Here is a 17634-nt window from a genome sequence, read left to right as displayed (position 1 = left end):
GATTATACTTGTTGACACTTTTTGAGTTTTAATTGACATTATGGATTACAAATCTATGCTTTTTCTACTCTGTCTCTCTGTGCAGGTATTGCTGTCTTCTGAGTTCTTCAGTGTCCCAACTGAGACATTCAAACCTCCCTGCAGAGCTCATGTCTTTCCTCACCATCATGCGAGTGTGAGATTGCTCTGGATTCTGGTTATGTGGCCCACAGCACCTATAAGGTATTTCAATATTGTTCATTGTATAACTTATTTGTAGTTTTTAGGGTTTGTACAGACAAATAAAATGTTCCTTTTTCTGTATTTTTTAGAACAAGCTCGTCCAGTGTGCCTGCATTCCAGCTTCTTAGACTCTACGCAAGTGGACAGAGTATCAGTGTTTGACCACTCTTACAGACACTGACTTCTGTCAACTCACTGCTACTGATCAGGCACTTCATCCAGGAAGACAGAGGGCTGCAAGCCTGTCATCATTTCCAGTGTGGCTTTGTATTCTTGGGGTAGCATCAGATTTTTCCCACAAATATTCAAAGGTAACATTTATTTTAAGCTTAGTTATTAAATCAAAAGTCTTCTCTTGTGTTATGTCTGTGAAGGTTCTCATGGTGTCCTTTGATGTAGTCTCTCTCTTTACTTGCATACCCACTACGGAGGCCGTGGAGACTGTCAGAAAACGACTACAAGAAGACAGCTCCTTGGAAGACAGGACCAACTTCACACCCGATCAGATTTGCACACTGTTAGACCTCTGCCTTACCACTACATATTTCAAATACAACGAGGGTTTCTACAGACAAAAACATGGCTGTGCCATGGGCTCCCCCGTGTCACCTATTGTAGCCAACCTTTGCATGGAGGAAGTGGAAAGGAAGGCTCTTGGCTCTTTCAAAGGAAGAGTACCCAGCCACTGGTACAGATATGTAGACGACACCTGGGTCAAAATCAAAACTCAAGAAGTGGAATCCTTCACTGCGCACATTAACGCCGTGGATAAAAACATCAAGTTCACCAGGGAAGACACAAAGGACGACTGTTTGCTTTTCCTGGACTGTGCTGTGCACATTGAAGAGAACGGCAACCTCAACATTGAAGTTTATTGGAAGCCCACACACACGGACCAGTACCTCCTCTTTGACTCCCATCACCCTCTGGAACACAAACTTGGAGTAATTAGGACACCCCCCCGGGCAGAACATGTTCCCTCTAAGCCTGAAGGGAAAAAGAAGGAACACAAACATGTAAATGAAGCACTTAAAACATGTGGCTATCCTAATTGGGCGTTTATAAAGTCAGCAAAGATGCACAGAAAAGAAGACCAGACACCAGCGAGGGAGGATAAGAAAGACAGATGCAACAACATTGTCATCCCCCATGTACTAATTAGACTTAGTAACCGACACCCCATACCAGCATTACATAGACACTTGGGGGCTGAGCTGGGTGGGTGGTGTTAAAAGCACTTGTTTTGTTAGATATATTTTTTCAGAAACGGCACAGTCTCCTTTGTGGCAAAACCTTCAAACTTCACCATCCTCAGCTGAAACAACAACATCTTAACACCATCTTCATAAACTGCTGAGCCAAACCTGATCCATCAGTGCTGGACTGCACAGATAACCACATGCCACAAGGAGACTGCTGTGTTATGAACTGCCATACCAGTGTGTCTTCAATGGAGAAGATGACACACCCATCACCTGACCTCCTGCCTGATCATGCTGCCACACTACAACCTCTGAGACCATCAATGATGACTCATACTGAGGAAACTGTATTTCCTGTCAGAGATGCTCAGTGATCCTCAGAGCAGAGAGAGGTATGATTCTTTATCTTTGATAAAAAATGTCAGTGTTTTTAATTCAATTAATTAAAATCCTGTTTATTGCATAAATAATTCCACACTCAAATGATTATACTTGTTGACACTTTTTGAGTTTTAATTGACATTATAGATTACATATCTATGCTTTTTCTACTCTGTCTCTCTGTGCAGGTATTGCTGTCTTCTGAGTTCTTCAGTGTCCCAACTGAGACATTCAAACCTCCCTGCAGAGCTCATGTCTTTCCTCACCATCATGGGAGTGTGAGATTGCTCTGGATTCTGGTTATGTGGCCCACAGCACCTATAAGGTATTTCAATATTGTTCATTGTATAACTTATTTGTAGTTTTTAGGCCTTAACACAAATAAAATGTTCCTTTTTCTGTATTTTTTAGAACAAGCTCGTCCAGTGTGCCTGCATTCCAGCTTCACAGAAAAGAACATCAGACACCAGCGAGGGAGGATAAGAAAGACAGACACAACAACATTGTCATCCCCTATGTAGCCGGTGTATCAGAAAAACTCAGGAGAGTTTTCTCCAAATACGACATCCCAGTGTACTTCAGACCCAGTAACACACTCAGACAGAAACTGGTTCACCCGAAAGACAAAACTCCTAAACACAAACTTAACAATGTGGTGTACGCTGTACAGTGCAGCGAGGAATGCCCAGACTTCTACATCGGAGAGACCAAACAGCCACTTCACCAGCGCATGGCACAACATAGAAGAGCCACCTCCACAGGACAAGACTCAGCAGTTCATCTGCATCTAAAGGACAAAGGTCACTCTTTGAGGATGCCAATGTTCACATTTTGGACAGATGGAGGAGTGAAAGAAGCCATTTACGTCCACTGTGAGCGACCATCTTTGAACAGAGGCGGTGGTTTACGACACCAACTGTCTGCCATCTATAATCCAGTTTTGAGTTCCCTCTCCAGACACCGTAACGTCCACTCACATCCTGGGAGTGGGCGTGGGTGATTTCCTGACCTCAGGAAATCACATGATAGGGTGGGGCCAGGTTTCACAATGAGCTCACCCGAAACCCTGGCTGATTGGGACCCACACCCACTTTCACACCTTGGCTCATGTGATTAGGTAGAGGATCATCAGGGGGTTCTTTGTCCCTCTTTGGGGGGAAACTCCCACTGGGTTTAAATCTGGGACTCTCCACCATTGACCCTTAGAACTGAAGAAGCTTCTCGGATGAGAGGTGAAACGTCTTCAAGGAACTCAAAGAAGTCCAGACGCTTTTCTTTCCAAGCTCCTTAGACTTCACTTGTGTTAATTACATTTTATTTGTTGTTGTTTTCTTTTAGATTTATATGCAGTGATTGGATGTGGTGGAGCTTTGTTAACCGTGTGGAAAACATCTGTTTGTGATGATATTTACAATGAGGCTTTAAGGTGACAGTTTCCATGTAATTTCAATCCTTTTACTAAGCAAAAACATGTTTGCAATTAACATGTTTTTTCAGTTTTGTCTTTTGGATTTATGGTTAACATTCCTCTGTGACAGCAAATACTAAACTGGTCCAAGTAACCAGCATATCATTGGTCAAAGGCAAAAAGGACCACATGTCACACTAGCAATGAATTTTTGACTTTGTTTGTGTTAGTATAGAGTAGGTCTAACAATGGTTTTCCACATCTGCTCTAATATATATAGATAATGGGTCAGACATATAAAGTCATTTTGAAAAGTTCATAAAGGTCATTTATATGTGTTCCTCTTTATCATTTTATATCAGGTCACACAGCTGACTTGAGTTTTGATCAGAGTAGAAGCATAACATTCATGCTAATGGTTCTACTGTTTACAGTTACTTTATGATGGATTTCACCCTGGTCACAGCACTATGTGAAAAGCTGTTAGAGGTAAAGTTAAGCCAATTAATACATCATCATAAGTCACTCTCTAACGCAGGGCAGTGATTATTATTCACTGTAATTTATTCCACAACAATGTTCTTTATTTGATTCTTTAAATATGCACATCGATTGTTTTAGCTCTGTGACTCTCCACACCTGAAATATATCACAATGTGGACTTCATTTCGACAGTATTTTGTAGATTGGTACCATATTTATCATCGAATCATCTTGTGCACTTATTAACTAAATGTTGTTTGTTTTTGTTTTTTTGTTTGTTTGTTTGGGGGTTGTTGTTGCCATTTTTACCTTTCACCAACTGTGTAAATTCTGCAATTTTACCTTGGTTTTGTTTCACATCAGTTTATCTGCTGGCTGGTATTCCTGTCTTCCTTCTCTCACCCCAACCGGTCGCAGCAGATGGCCGCCCCTCCCTGAGCCTGGTTCTGCTGGAGGTTTCTTCCTGTTAATAGGGAGTTTTTCCTTCCCACTGTCGCCAAAGTGCTTGCTCATAGGGGGGGTCATATGTCATATGATTGTTGGGTTTTTCTCTGTATCTATGAAGCGCCTTAAGGTGACTTTTGTTGTGATTTGGTGCTATATAAATTGAATTGAATTGGTTTTCTTTCTTTTCTAATGTTTCTGGTCATTTTTCACAGTTAAACAAGTAACTTTGAGGTTACGTCATCGTTTTCAGCTGTTATCTGTATACATTTTTTTCCTAATAATTACATTTCTGCAAAATTATAGCAGTTCTGGTAAGTTGTAATATTTCTGCCAAGTTATTAATTTTTGACTAAATTATTACATTTCTGCTAAGTTGTAGCTTCTGGTAAATTACAACATTTCTGCTGAATTGTTATGTTTCTTCTAAGTTATTGCATTTCTGCTAAGTTATTACATTTTTGCTAACTTGATGTTGTTCTGCAAAGTTATTAAAATTTCAACAACTTTTTAAACACTGACTTTGATTTCTTCAGCTTCTTCAGCTATTTTCAAGTATTTTCAGCAGACAGCTTCAGCTTTACAGTTTCCTCTAAGTGATTGCAGTTCTGCTAAGTTATTACATTTTAGAAAAGTTCTTTTGCTTCTGCAAAGTTTTTACAATTTCTGCAACATTTCAGCTTTTTCAGCTACTTTTTGCATACAGCTTCAGCTTTAAGCATCCACACTGCATTTTCGCAGGAAATGCAAATTTTTCTAGTTATTATTATTATTGTGTGGATGCTTTAAGCATCCACACTATTGAGTTCCTCTTGGGACTTCCGTACACTTTTGGCACTTAACTACTTCCACAATTTTCAGCCGATTTTCACCGTTCAAATTTTAAAATATTCTGCTATTTCTGCTAATTCCTGCTATGTCTTTTGGTATTTTTCACTATTATACTTTTTAAAACATTAAGCTTAATTTGTCCCATTGAAATGAATGGGAAACTTCTGCAATTCTGCTAAAATTTGCTTGTTTCTGAAACTTAACTACTTCCTCATATTTTCACGTAGAACAACCATTCAAACTTTAAAATGTTCTCAAATTATTGGGCTATTCAGGTATGATTCAGCTTTTTCAAATCTTTTACCGTTTTACCTTTATGCCTCTTAAAGTTTTCAGTTGCAAAATTGTGATTTTTCACAAAATACATGCGTTGTTATGGTTGCTATGCACTTGGCTTCCAGTCTGCCACTGAAGGTTTTGCAGTCTTCTCTTCATGTCCGAACAACTTCTTGCTACTTGCTCAATCTTCACTCAACTTCCACAAATTATACATCAAAACGTAGGTATTTTTGCTGGGTTTCCGAAAATGTCACTATCATTGTTGTGGGATTTATAGAATTTTGGCAAATCTCCTCAGACCAACACAAAGTCGCAAAACTCTCCATAGAAAGTCAATGGAGAGCTTGTTCAAAATCACCGCTTGATTTCTGTAATGAGAGGCATATTCGAATCGTCATATCTCCTTAACGAAGCAAAGTTAAGACATGAGGCTTGTCCCGATATATCTTCAGACACTCCTGATGCTCACAATTCAAGAATTATTTTCTCACCTATTACCGTTCTGAGATGAGTTAGACTTGTTTGAGGGAAGGAAATTTGTCCCTCGCTCAGATTTCATCAGATTTCAAACTCTGGAAATGAGGCACTTTTTTCTCTCATCATATCTTTTTGATGGATTTCCACAGAGCCCTGAAAATTTCCATGACTGTTCACCAAAGCCTGCTGTTTCTTACGGTGAAAGAATGATTTTGATGCTCCATATAGATTTAGAGTAACCAAAGGTTGTTTGAGAGCAAGTCAAGGCAGTTTTTGCTTCGCCTCTACTCAGTTACAATGTATTACAAGTCATATATCTTTAATAATTTATATTTTATCTCTGAATTATGAAGACCTGAAGATTCCCCCATCTCTTCTGAACAAAACGATGTCTGAATGACCGTTCTAGCCTCTACGGTTAGGAAATTATGGCCATTTGTTCGAGGGGAATCCTGAATGTCAGAAATACACTGAAGAAAACTCACACCTCTCTCTGTGTCTGTGTGTGTAAGGGCTGACTACAGCAGGTGCAGCTAATTTAACTGACCTACATATACCAAGCCCAGACTCTCAACAGCTCCTGTTCCCTTTACTGTCTGTGTATGTGCAGGGCTGGACTGGGACAAAAAATCGGCCCGGGCATTTTGACTAGAGACCGGCCCACCAGGATAAAGATTGAAAATGTGACGCCATTCAGGGGTAAAACCGCAAAGGATTCTGGGAACTTGTGGCAAGAGGTACTAGCGATAAAAAGAAACCCAAAAAATGCCAAGAAGCTGTTGTATTATTAACTGCAATAGCTGGTCGCATGACAGCCATGGAAAGCCGACGGGTAAAGAGATCGTTTTTTTTTATCGGATTACGTAGTTGAAGAGAAATTTTTTAAGCCATGTTTCCGAAGTAAGAGCCGACGGATGGCCTGGATATACCAAATATAATGTCCCAGAACACTCCAGCTCACATGTTAGTCTGCTCCAAGCATTCCCACAAAGATCAGAGTTTTGTAGTAGTTAATACGTCCTTTTTCTTAACATAATTGGTGATATAGGTTACAAGTCTGGCGCTGAACAGAAATTGTCGCGCTATGCTCCTTTATTTATTGTGCATAAATAGTAAATTGTCCTGACACAATATTGCGTTTCGCTTCTGTTATTACCATGGTACATTGACAAAAACATATACTTTTATTCACAGGATAAAACTGTTGTTTTGTATCACTAATTGTCCAGTGCGATTACAGCATACAATATTATTGTCACTGCTACATTTCTGTAATGCTGCCAGAAATTATTTCCACTACTAATTAATTACCGTTGAGCTCATAGGTCCTATTAATAAACGGTTAACGAATGTGTATTTATGACGACAATTTGTGAGACTGGTAAACTTACCTTTGTTCGTACGATGGTCTTTCGTTCTACACGGTGCATTTCAAGGTCCTGTACCCATCCGTCGGTAAACTGTACCTGGGCTTGTTGCAGTGACCGGAAGTTACTAAACTTCATGAGTGTATGCACTCACTCCAAGAACCGTATAATTATAAATATGAGCGTGGTGAAAGTTGGGCAGCACGCTAACGTCTTTTGTCCCTCTGTGTGCTCGTAAGGGTCTGACACTTTCACTCCTTTGTTTTTTCCTCGTATCTTTTCTTTGTCTTTTCGTCGAGTCTGTCTTTGTACGGACCGGCATTGTTCTCCTTTTGTTCTGTACATTCCTTTTTTGTGCGGCAAAGAAAAAACAAGAAGGTATTGGAACCGGAGAATGAACGTTTTGCGGTGCTGCAAACGCTTGCATTTGATGCGGTACTTGGATTGTTTTGCCACGAGTTCCCGGCATGCAATGCGCGAAAATCACGTGATTGCTAAACAGGGGGGAGGGTGCATCCGGCCTCCTCGGCTGTAATTGGTCCAGCCCAGAGTCGATCATGACCAATTGGCCAATCCAACACCTTTCATTATATATACCCTTCCTAAAAAAAAAAAAAAAAAAAAAATCCATCGGCCCATAAAAACAAAAAATCGCCAGCGGCCCACCGGGCAAATGCCCGGTATGCCCGATGGCCAGTCCAGCTATGTGTATGTGTGTCTGTGTATCAGTATTTCTCCTATGTTTAAGTATTACTCCTCAATCATAGTATTTCTGCTAAAGCAAAGTACTTCTACTACATCTTAGTACTTCTGCTAAATCATAGTATTTCTGCTAATTCATAGTATTTTTGCAAAAATCATGGTATTTGTGCAAAATTATGGTTTTGAGGCCAAATCATAATATTTCTGTTATTTTATAATATATGTGCTGAATATATTATATGTGCCAAATCATAGTATTTATCCCAAATTATAGTATTTATGCCAAATTACAGTATTTCTGCTAAAAAGCAGGAATTTCTGCCAAAAGATAGTATTTATGTTAAAACATAGTATTTCTGCTAAATCATAGTATTTGTACTGAAACATAGTACTTCTGCCCAATCATAGTATTTGTACTAAATGATAGTACTTGTGCCAAATCATAGTATTTGTGCCAAAGCATCGTATTTGTATGGAGTCATAGTATTTTTTCTAAATCATAGTATTTCAATCAAATCTCAGTAGTTGTTGTTAAAACGCAGTATTATTGCCAAATCATAGTATTTGTACCCAATCATAGTATTTCTGCTAGGGCAGGGATAGCTCAGTAGGTAAAGTGGTCGCCCCATGATCGGAAGGTCGGCGGTTCGAATCCACTTAACGGCTACCCTGAGGTACCCCTGAGCAAGGTACCGTCCCTACACACTGCTCCCCGGGCGCCTGCTTAGTGGGCTGCCCACTGCTTCACTGAGTGAATGGGTCAAATGCAGAGAAAAACAAGTAATTTCCCCATGGGGATCAATAAAGTATCCATTATTATTATTATTATTATTATTATTATTAAATCATAGCATTTGTGCCAAATCATGGTATTTGTGCAAAAACATAGTATGTCTGCAAAACCATAGTATATCTCTTATGTTATAGTATTACTACTAAGGCATAGTATTTCTGCCAAATCATAGTATTTGTACTAAATCATAGTACTTGTGCCAAATCATAGTATTTGTTGCACATCATAGTATTGGAACCAAAACATAGTATTTGTCCCAAAGCATCGTATTTGTATGGAGTAATAGTATTTCTTCTAAATCATAGTATTTCAATCAAATCTCAGTAGTTGTGTTAAAATGCAGTATTATTGCCAAATCATAGTATTTGTACCCAATCATAGTATTTTTGCCAAATCGTGGTATTTGTGCCCAATTAATAATTCTGTTATGTTATAGTATTACTACTAAGTCGTAGAATATCTGTTATGTTATAGTGTATCTGCGGAATATAGTATGTGTGCCAAATCGTAGTATTTATACCAAATCACAGTATTTGTGCTAAAACATAGTGTTTCTGCCATATTGTGGTATTTGTGCAAGAACATTGAACTGTTATGTTATAGTATTACTACTAAGTCATAGTATTTCTGCGTTGTTATAGTATTTGTGCTATAACAACACAAAAACATGTTTGAGGGGTGGAAATATGTCCTCCTCTCATTTTTCAAACTCCAAAAATGAAGCCGTTTCTTCTCTCGTCATATCTCCGCGACAGATATACAAAGAGCTATGTAAATCGCAGTCAAAGTACACCAAAGTCCGCTGATTCACCCAGTGCAAGAATTATGCTTCTATCCCACCTAGTTTTTGAGTTACACAACGTTTTGTAACTCCAAAAAACGGCGTTTTTCGCATCTCACCGCGATCTAATTCTGACTCCTCATCACCCTTTTTTTCGAGGCGCCCCGCCCCCTTAGAGGCGCCGCGATTGGTAATGACACGGCTCTTCAGACCAAAGGTTATGGGTTCGATTCCACTTTGGCCCACATGTTTTTTTTAACTACAAATTTATACACTATCACAGACCGGTAATTCATATTGATAATTTATTACAATTCTGCAAAGTTTAATGATTTTAGCAGCTTTTCTAATATGGACCTCAGATTCTTGTTAACAGTCTATGGCAGAAATACATACAAGTACACAGCCTGATGAAGCAGACAGAAGCAGTACCTCTGATTGGTTCAGCATTTTCACCTCTTATCAGCACAAATCTCTGCCTCTTCTGCTGTTTTCATTAGAATTTGAAGCTTTTCCACCTTTTTTCAGTTACGTGAGAACCAGTTTGGCTCAATGAGTAGCTGAAAAATATCAGCCTCTTGTGCTGTTTTAGCAGGATTTCAGAGTTCAGCTTTTTCACTTGTTTTAAGCACAGATTTCAGTTTCTTTACCTCATTTCACAACAAAGTTCTTCCTCTTCACCTCTTTTCTGCTAATTTGAGCTTCTGCTCCACAGTGCACATTTTCCGTCTCATCATATCTTTGCTTGTGACCAGAACTCGTTTGGCTCAGAGGGTAGGGCAGCTGCCGTGAGACCCGGTGGCAGAAGTTCGAATCCTACCTATGACAGTTGCTACACATGTTCCCTGCTTCCATGCGCTCTGCTTTCTTGACACTCTCCAGTGTGTCATTACACATACAGCCATCTGCAGCAAGCACTTCTGCTTCTACACCTCTTTTCAGCTCATCTTTTTGCTTCTTTACCTCTTTTCAGCAGAAATTCTTCTGATTCACCTCTTTTCTGCAAAGTCTTCAGCCTTTCCACCTCTTATCAGCACAATTCTGAGCCTCTTCTGCTCATTTCAGCACAATTGTCAGTCTCTCCACCTCTTCTTTGTGAGAAAGAGTTTTTTGTTTTTTCAACTTTTTCAGCTTTTTTCAGCAGACATCTTCAGCGTTAAGGCATCCACACAGCATTTTCGCAGGAAATGCAAATTTTTCTAGTTCTAGTTGCTTCCGTACACTTTTTGGCACTTAACTACTTCCACAATTTTCAGCCGATTTTCACCGTTCAAATTTTAAACTATTCTGCTATTTCTGCTAATTTACGCTACGATTTTTGCTATTTTTAACTATTATACTTTTTAAAATATTAAGCTTTTTTCCTTTAATTTGTCCCATTGAAATGAATGGGAAACTTCTGCAATTCTGCTAAAATTTGCTTGTTTTTGAAACTTAACTACTTCCTCATATTTTCACCTAGAACAACCATTCAAACTTTAAAATGTTCACAAATTATTGGGCTATTCAGGTATGATTCAGCTTTTTCAAATGTTTTACTGTTTTACTTTTATGCCTCTTAAAGTTTTGAGTTGCAAAATTGTGATTTTTCACAAAATACATGCGTTGTTATGGTTGCTATGCTCTTGGCTTCCAGTGTGCCACTGAAGGTTTTGCAATTTTCACTTCATGTCCGAACAACTTCTTGCTACTTGCTCAATTTTCACTCAACTTCCACAAATTATACATCAAAACGTAGGTATTTTTGCTGGCTTTCAGAAAATGTCACTATCATTGTTGTGCGATTTATAGAATTTTTGCAAATCTCCTCAGACCAACACAAGGTCTCAAAACTCTCCATATAAAGTCAATGGAGAGCTTGTTCAAAATCATCGCTGGATTTCTGTAATGAGAGGCATATTCGAATCGTCATATCTCCTTAACGAAGCGACTTTAAGACATGAGGCTTGTCCCCGAATATCTTCAGACACCCCTGACGCTCACAATTCAAGAATTTCTTTCTCACCTATTACCGTTCTGAAATGAGTTGGACTTGTTTGAGGGTAGGAAATTCGTCCTTCGCTCAGATTTCTTCAGATTTAAAACTCTGGAAATGAACCACTTTTTTCTCTCGTCATAATTTTTTTTTGGATTTCCACAGAGACCTGAAAATTTCCATGACTGTTCACCAAAGCCTGCTGTCTCTTACGGTGAAAGAATGATATCGATACTCCAAATAGATTTCGAGTTACAAAGCGTTGTTTGAGGGCAAGTCAAGGCAGTTTTTGCTTCGCTCTACTCAGTTATGGTGCATTACAAGTCAAATATCTTTAATAATTCATATTTTAATGATAAATTGTAAACACTGGAAGATTCCCCCATCTCTTCTGAACAAAATGGTGTAAGAATGACCGCTCTAGCCCCTACGGTTAGGGAATTATGGTCATTTGTTTGAGGGGAGTCCTCACTATGAGAAATAGGCTGCAATAATCCTGTGCCTCTCTGTGCTGCCTGTGTAAAAAGAGGCACATGTTTTGGCGGGAAAAAGTACACAGGCTCTCTGATTGGTGGATTCAAATTCAGCAGCTCCCAGGCTGACCTAGAAACTTACTTCTCTCTCCCTGTGCATTTTTTTGCTGATTTTTTCATTTAACAAGTATATTTGAGGGACCCTCAGCATGTTCAGCATTTTTTCAGCTGTCCATTTTGCTTTTCCAATTTTTCTGTTTAACTTATTACTATTGTGCTAAATCATACTATTTCTGCTATTTTATAAGATTTGTGCCTAATATAGTATTTCTGCTAAATTACAGTATTTCTGCTTTTTATACTATTTGTGCTAAAACATAGTATTTCTACTAAATGTAGTGTTTATGCTTAATCATCCTATTTCTGCTTTTTATAGGATTTGTGCTTAATATAGTATTTCTGCTAAATTATAGTATTTCTGCTTTTTATAGTATTTGTGCTAAAACATAGTATTTCTACTAAATGTAGTATTTATGCTTAATCATAGTATTTCTATATATTTCTATATATTTCTGCCAGGTCCCCAGGCAGCCAATCCTCTGTGAGGACTTAGACATTCAAATTTTCAAATCAGAGCCTGCACGGTTTCCCAGCCAATCATATATGTGTCCTGAGGCATTCAAATTTGCATATTGGGGCCTTCATGGCTTCTAAGCCAGCCAATCATATCTGAGGGCTGAGGAATTCAAATCCACAAATCAGGGCCTGCACAGCTTCCCAGCCAGCCAATCATGTATGTGGGCTCCAGGTATTCAAATTTGCATATTGGGGAATTCGTGGCTTCTAAGTCAACAAGTCATCCATGTCATATATCTCTAAAAATTCATATTTTAATGATAAATTGTCAACACTTGAAGATTCCCCCATCTCTTCTGAACAAAACGGTGTAAGAATGACCGCTCTAGCCCCTATGGTTAGGAAATTATGGTCATTTGTTTGAGGGGAATCCTCACTATGTGAAATAAACTGAAAGAAGCAGGTCTATGTCTCTGTGCTGCGTGTGTAAAAAAGATGCACCTGTTTTGGCGGGAAAACGTAAACAGCCTCTCTGATTGGTGGATTCAAATTCAGCAGCTCCCAGGCTGACCTAGAAACTTAGTCCTCTCTCCCTGTGTGTGTGTGTGTGTGTGTGTGTGTGTGTGTGTTTAGTGGGAGAGAGAGGACCCTGCCCTTATTTGGCAGCATGTCATTGTAGGATTTAAATTGAACATAGTTAGACTGGTTGACTGGATTAGAGCCTGTGTTTGTGTGTCCCTCTGTGCATTTGTGTTTCAATAAGTTATTACTATTCTGCTAAATCATAGTATTTCTGGTACTTTTCGGTACTTGTGCTAAATACAGTATTTCTGCTAAATCATACTATTTCTGCTTTTCAAAGGATTTATGCCTAATATAGTATTTCTGCTAAATTATAGTATTTCTGCTTTTTATAGGATTTGTGCCTAACATAGTATTTCTGCTAAATTATAGTATTTCTGCTTTTTATAGGATTTGTGCCTAACATAGTATTTCTGCTAAATTATAGTATTTCTGCTTTTTATACTATTTGTTCTAAATTATAGTATTTCTGCTTTTTATAGGATTTGTGCTTAATATAGTATTTCTGCTAAATTATAGTTTTTCTTCTTTTTATAGTATTTGTGCTAAAACATAGTATTTCTACTAAATGTAGTATTTATGCTTAATAATAGTATTTCTATATATTTCTGCCAGGTCCCCAGGCAGCCAATCCTCTGTGAGGACTGAGACATTCAAATTTTCAAATCAGGGCCTGCACAGTTTCCCAGCCAATCAAATAAGTGTCCTGAGGCATTCAAATTTGCATATTGGGGCCTTCGTGGCTTCTAAGCCAGCCAATCATATCTGAGGGCTGAGGAATTCAAATCCACAAATCAAGGCCTGCACGGCTTCCCAGCCAGCCAATCACATATGTGGTCTCAGGCATTCAAATTTGCATATTGGGGAATTCATGGCTTCTAAGTCAACAAGTCATCCATGTCATATATCTCTAAAAATTCATATTTTAATATTAAATTGTCAACACTTGAAGATTCCCCCATCTCTTCTGAACAAAACGGTGTAAGAATGACCGTTCTAGCCCCTACGGTTAGGAAATTACGGTCATTTGTTTGAGGGGAGTCGTCACTATGAGAAATAGACTGCAAAAATCCTGTGTCTCTGTGTGCTGCTGCGTGTGTAAACAGATGCACCTGTTTTGGTGGGGAAAAGTGCACAGCCTCTCTGATTGGTGGATTCAAATTCAGCAGCTCCCAGGCTGACCTAGAAACTTACTTCTCTCTCCCTGTGTGTGTGTGTGTGTGTGTGTGTGTGTGTGTGTGTGTGTGTGTGTGTGTGTGTGTGTGTGTGTGTGACAGAGAGAGAGAGAGAGAGAAAGCCTTTTAATGGGATGATCCCATTGTAAGATTCAAATTCAATATATTTAGACTGGTTGACTGAATTGGATCTTGTGTGTGGGTCTCTCTGTGCATGTGTGTTTCCTCATGTGTACATATTTGTAATTGTGTGGCAGTCATAAATTTTTTTGCTGATTTTTGTCATTTAACAAGTATATTTGAGGGAACCTCAGCATGTTCAGCATTTTTTCAGCTGTCCATTTTGCTTTTCCAATTTTTCTGTTTAACTTATTACTATTGTGCTAAATCACACTATTTCTGCTATTTTATAAGATTTGTGCTTAATATACTATTTCTGCTTTTATAGGATTTGTGCTTAATATAGTATTTCTGCTTTTTATAAGATTTGTGCTTAATATAGTATTTCTGCTAAATGTAGTATTTATGCTTAATCATACTATTTCTGCTTTTCATAGGATTTGTGCTTAATATAGTATTTCTGCTTTTTATAAGATTTGTGCTTAATATAGTATTTCTGCTAAATGTAGTATTTATGCTTAATCATACTATTTCTGCTTTTCATAGGATTTGTGCTTAATATAGTATTTCTGCAAAATTTAGTATTTCTGATTAATTATAGTCTTTCTACTAAATCATAGTACAGTATTTCTGCTTTTTATGGGATTTGTGCTAAAACAAAGTATTTCTACTAAATGTAGTATTTATGCTTAATCATACCATTTCTGCTTTTTATAGGATTTGTGCTTAATATAGTATTTCTGCTAAATTATAGTATTTCTGCCAAATTATAATATTTGTGCTAAAACATAGTCTTAATTTAAAATTACAATATTCATAGTTCATCACAGTGTCTCTGGTAAATCACAATATTTCTGCTCTGTTGTACTATTTTTCTAAATCATAGTGTTTCTGTAATGTTTAAGTATTTTTGGCTAAATATATTCTTTCTGTTATCTTATACTATTTCTCCTAAATTCTTGTATTTTTGAGAAGTTATCATGTTTCTGGTAAGTTACAATATTTCTGCTAAATTCTGCTATGCTATTGTATTTCTGCCAAGTATTATGTTTCCTCTAAGATATTGCAGTTCTGCTAAGTTATTCCATTTTAGCAAACTTCTTTTGCTTCTGCAAAGTTTTTACAATTTCTGCAACTTTTCAGCTTTTTCAGCTACTTTTTGAATACAGCTTCAGCTTTAAGCATCCACACTGCATTTTCGCAGGAAATGCAAATTTTTCTAGTTGTGTGGATGCTTTAAGCATCCACACTATTGAGTTCCTGTTTCTCTTTATTCTTTATTATTATTATTATTATTCTAGTTGCTTCCGTACACTTTTTGGCACTTAACTACTTCCACAATTTTCAGCCGATTTTCACCGTTCAAATTTTAAACTATTCTGCTATTTCTGCTAATTTACGCTATGATTTTTGCTATTTTTAACTATTATACTTTTTAAAATATTCCACTTTTTTCCTTTAATTTGTCCCATTGAAATGAATGGGAAACTTCAGCAATTCTGCTAAAATTTGCTTGTTTTTGAAACTTAACTACTTCCTCATATTTTCACCTAGAACAACCATTCAAACTTTAAAATGTTCACAAATTATTGGGCTATTCAGGTATGATTCAGCTTTTTCAAATCTTCTACTGTTTTACTTTTATGCCTCTTAAAGTTTTGAGTTGCAAAATTGTGATTTTTCACAAAATACATGTGTTGTTATGGTTGCTATGCTCTTGGCTTCCAGTGTGCCACTGAAGGTTTTGCAATTTTCACTTCATGTCCGAACAACTTCCTGCTACTTGCTCAATTTTCACTCAACTTCCACAAATTATACATCAAAACGTAGGTATTTTTGCTGGCTTTCAGAAAATGTCACCATCATTGTTGTGGGATTTATAGAATTTTTGCAAATCTCCTCAGACTAACACAAGGTCAGAAAACTCTCCATATAAAGTGAATGGAGAGCTTGTTCAAAATCACCGCTGGATTTCTGTAATGAGAGGCATATTCGAATCGTCATATCTCCTTAACGAAGCAAAGTTAAGACATGAGGCTTGTCCCCGAATATCTTCAGACACCCCTGACGCTCACAATTCAAGAATTTCTTTCTCACCTATTACCGTTCTGAAATGAGTTGGACTTGTTTGAGGGTAGGAAATTCGTCCTTCGCTCAGATTTCTTCAGATTTCAAACTGTGGAAATGAACCACTTTTTTCTCTCGTCATAACTTTTTGTTGGATTTCCACAGAGACCTGAAAATTTCCATGATTGTTCACCAAAGCCTGCTGTCTCTTACGGTGAAAGAATGATATCGATACTCCAAATAGATTTCAAGTTACAAAGCGTTGTTTGAGGGCAAGTCAAGGCAGTTTTTGCTTCGCTCTACTCAGTTATGGTGCATTAGAAGTCAAATATCTTTAATAATTCATATTTTAATGATAAATTGTAAACACTGGAAGATTCCCCCATCTCTTCTGAACAAAACGGTGTAAGAATGACCGCTCTAGCCCCTACGGTTTGGAAATTATGGTCATTTGTTTGAGGGTAGTCGTCACTATGAGAAATAGGCTGCAATAATCCTGTGCCTCTCTGTGCTGCGTGTGTAAAAAGAGGCACATGTTTTGGCGGGAAAAAGTACACAGGCTCTCTGATTGGTGGATTCAAATTCAGCAGCTCCCAGGCTGACCTAGAAACGTACTTCTCTCTCCCTGTGCATTTTTTTGCTGATTTTTTTCATTTAACAAGTATATTTGAGGGACCCTCAGCATGTTCAGCATTTTTTCAGCTGTCCATTTTGCTTTTCCAATTTTTCTGTTTAACTTATTACTATTGTGCTAAATAATACTATTTCTGCTATTTTATAAGATTTGTGCCTAATATAGTATTTCTGCTAAATTACAATATTTCTGCTTTTTATACTATTTGTGCTCAAACATAGTATTTCTGCTAAATGTAATGTTTATGCTTAATCATCCTATTTCTGCTTTTTATGGGATTTGTGCTTAATATAGTATTTCTGCTAAATTATAGTATTTCTGCTTTTTATAGTATTTGTGCTAAAACATAGTATTTCTACTAAATGTAGTATTTATGCTTAATCATACTATTTCTGCTTTTTATGGGATTTGTGCCTAATATAGTATTTCTGCTTTTTATAGGATTTTTGCTCAAACATAGTATTTCTACTAAATGTAGTGTTTATGCTTAATCATCCTATTTCTGCTTTTTATAGGATTTGTGCTTAATATAGTATTTCTGCTAAATTATAGTATTTCTGCTTTTTATAGTATTTGTGCTAAAACATAGTATTTCTACTAAATGTAGTATTTATGCTTAATCATAGTATTTCTATATATTTCTGCCAGGTCCCCAGGCAGCC

At 37.5% G+C, this 17634-nt stretch overlaps 2 protein-coding genes across 2 annotated transcripts in view; both read left to right on the top strand.

Annotated features, from left to right (window-relative positions):
• LOC146694334 (dehydrogenase/reductase SDR family member 11-like) overlaps window positions 1–17634 on the top strand; it is a 122514-nt gene that overhangs the window by 39715 nt on the left and 65165 nt on the right. The gene's annotated exons all lie outside the window — the stretch shown is intronic.
• On the top strand, window positions 570–4661 carry LOC146694340 (uncharacterized). Its single transcript, XM_085430489.1, has 2 exons — window positions 570–1326; window positions 2279–4661. Exons 1-2 carry the CDS (start codon window positions 585–587, stop codon window positions 2803–2805), a joined length of 1269 nt encoding a protein of 422 aa, XP_085286615.1. The 5' UTR covers window positions 570–584; the 3' UTR covers window positions 2806–4661.

The sequence above is a fragment of the Copadichromis virginalis genome, linkage group LG14 (genome assembly GCF_057382275.1).
Source record: "Copadichromis virginalis isolate Kocher_CV1m ecotype Utaka linkage group LG14, C_Virginalis_male_GT1.1, whole genome shotgun sequence".
Lineage (NCBI taxonomy): Eukaryota > Metazoa > Chordata > Actinopteri > Cichliformes > Cichlidae > Copadichromis > Copadichromis virginalis.
Note: the sequence above shows the minus strand (reverse complement) of the source record. Positions and strands in the feature narration are given on the sequence as shown.

Excerpts from the sequence above, each read along its gene's own strand:
- LOC146694340 (XM_085430489.1), top strand. The coding sequence starts at position 585 with ATGTCTGTGAAGGTTCTCATGGTGTCCTTTGATGTAGTCTCTCTCTTT. Across the intron at positions 1,327-2,278 it reads AAAAGAAGACCAGACACCAG|GGGAGGATAAGAAAGACAGA; the intron begins CGAGGGAGGATA and ends AGACACCAGCGA.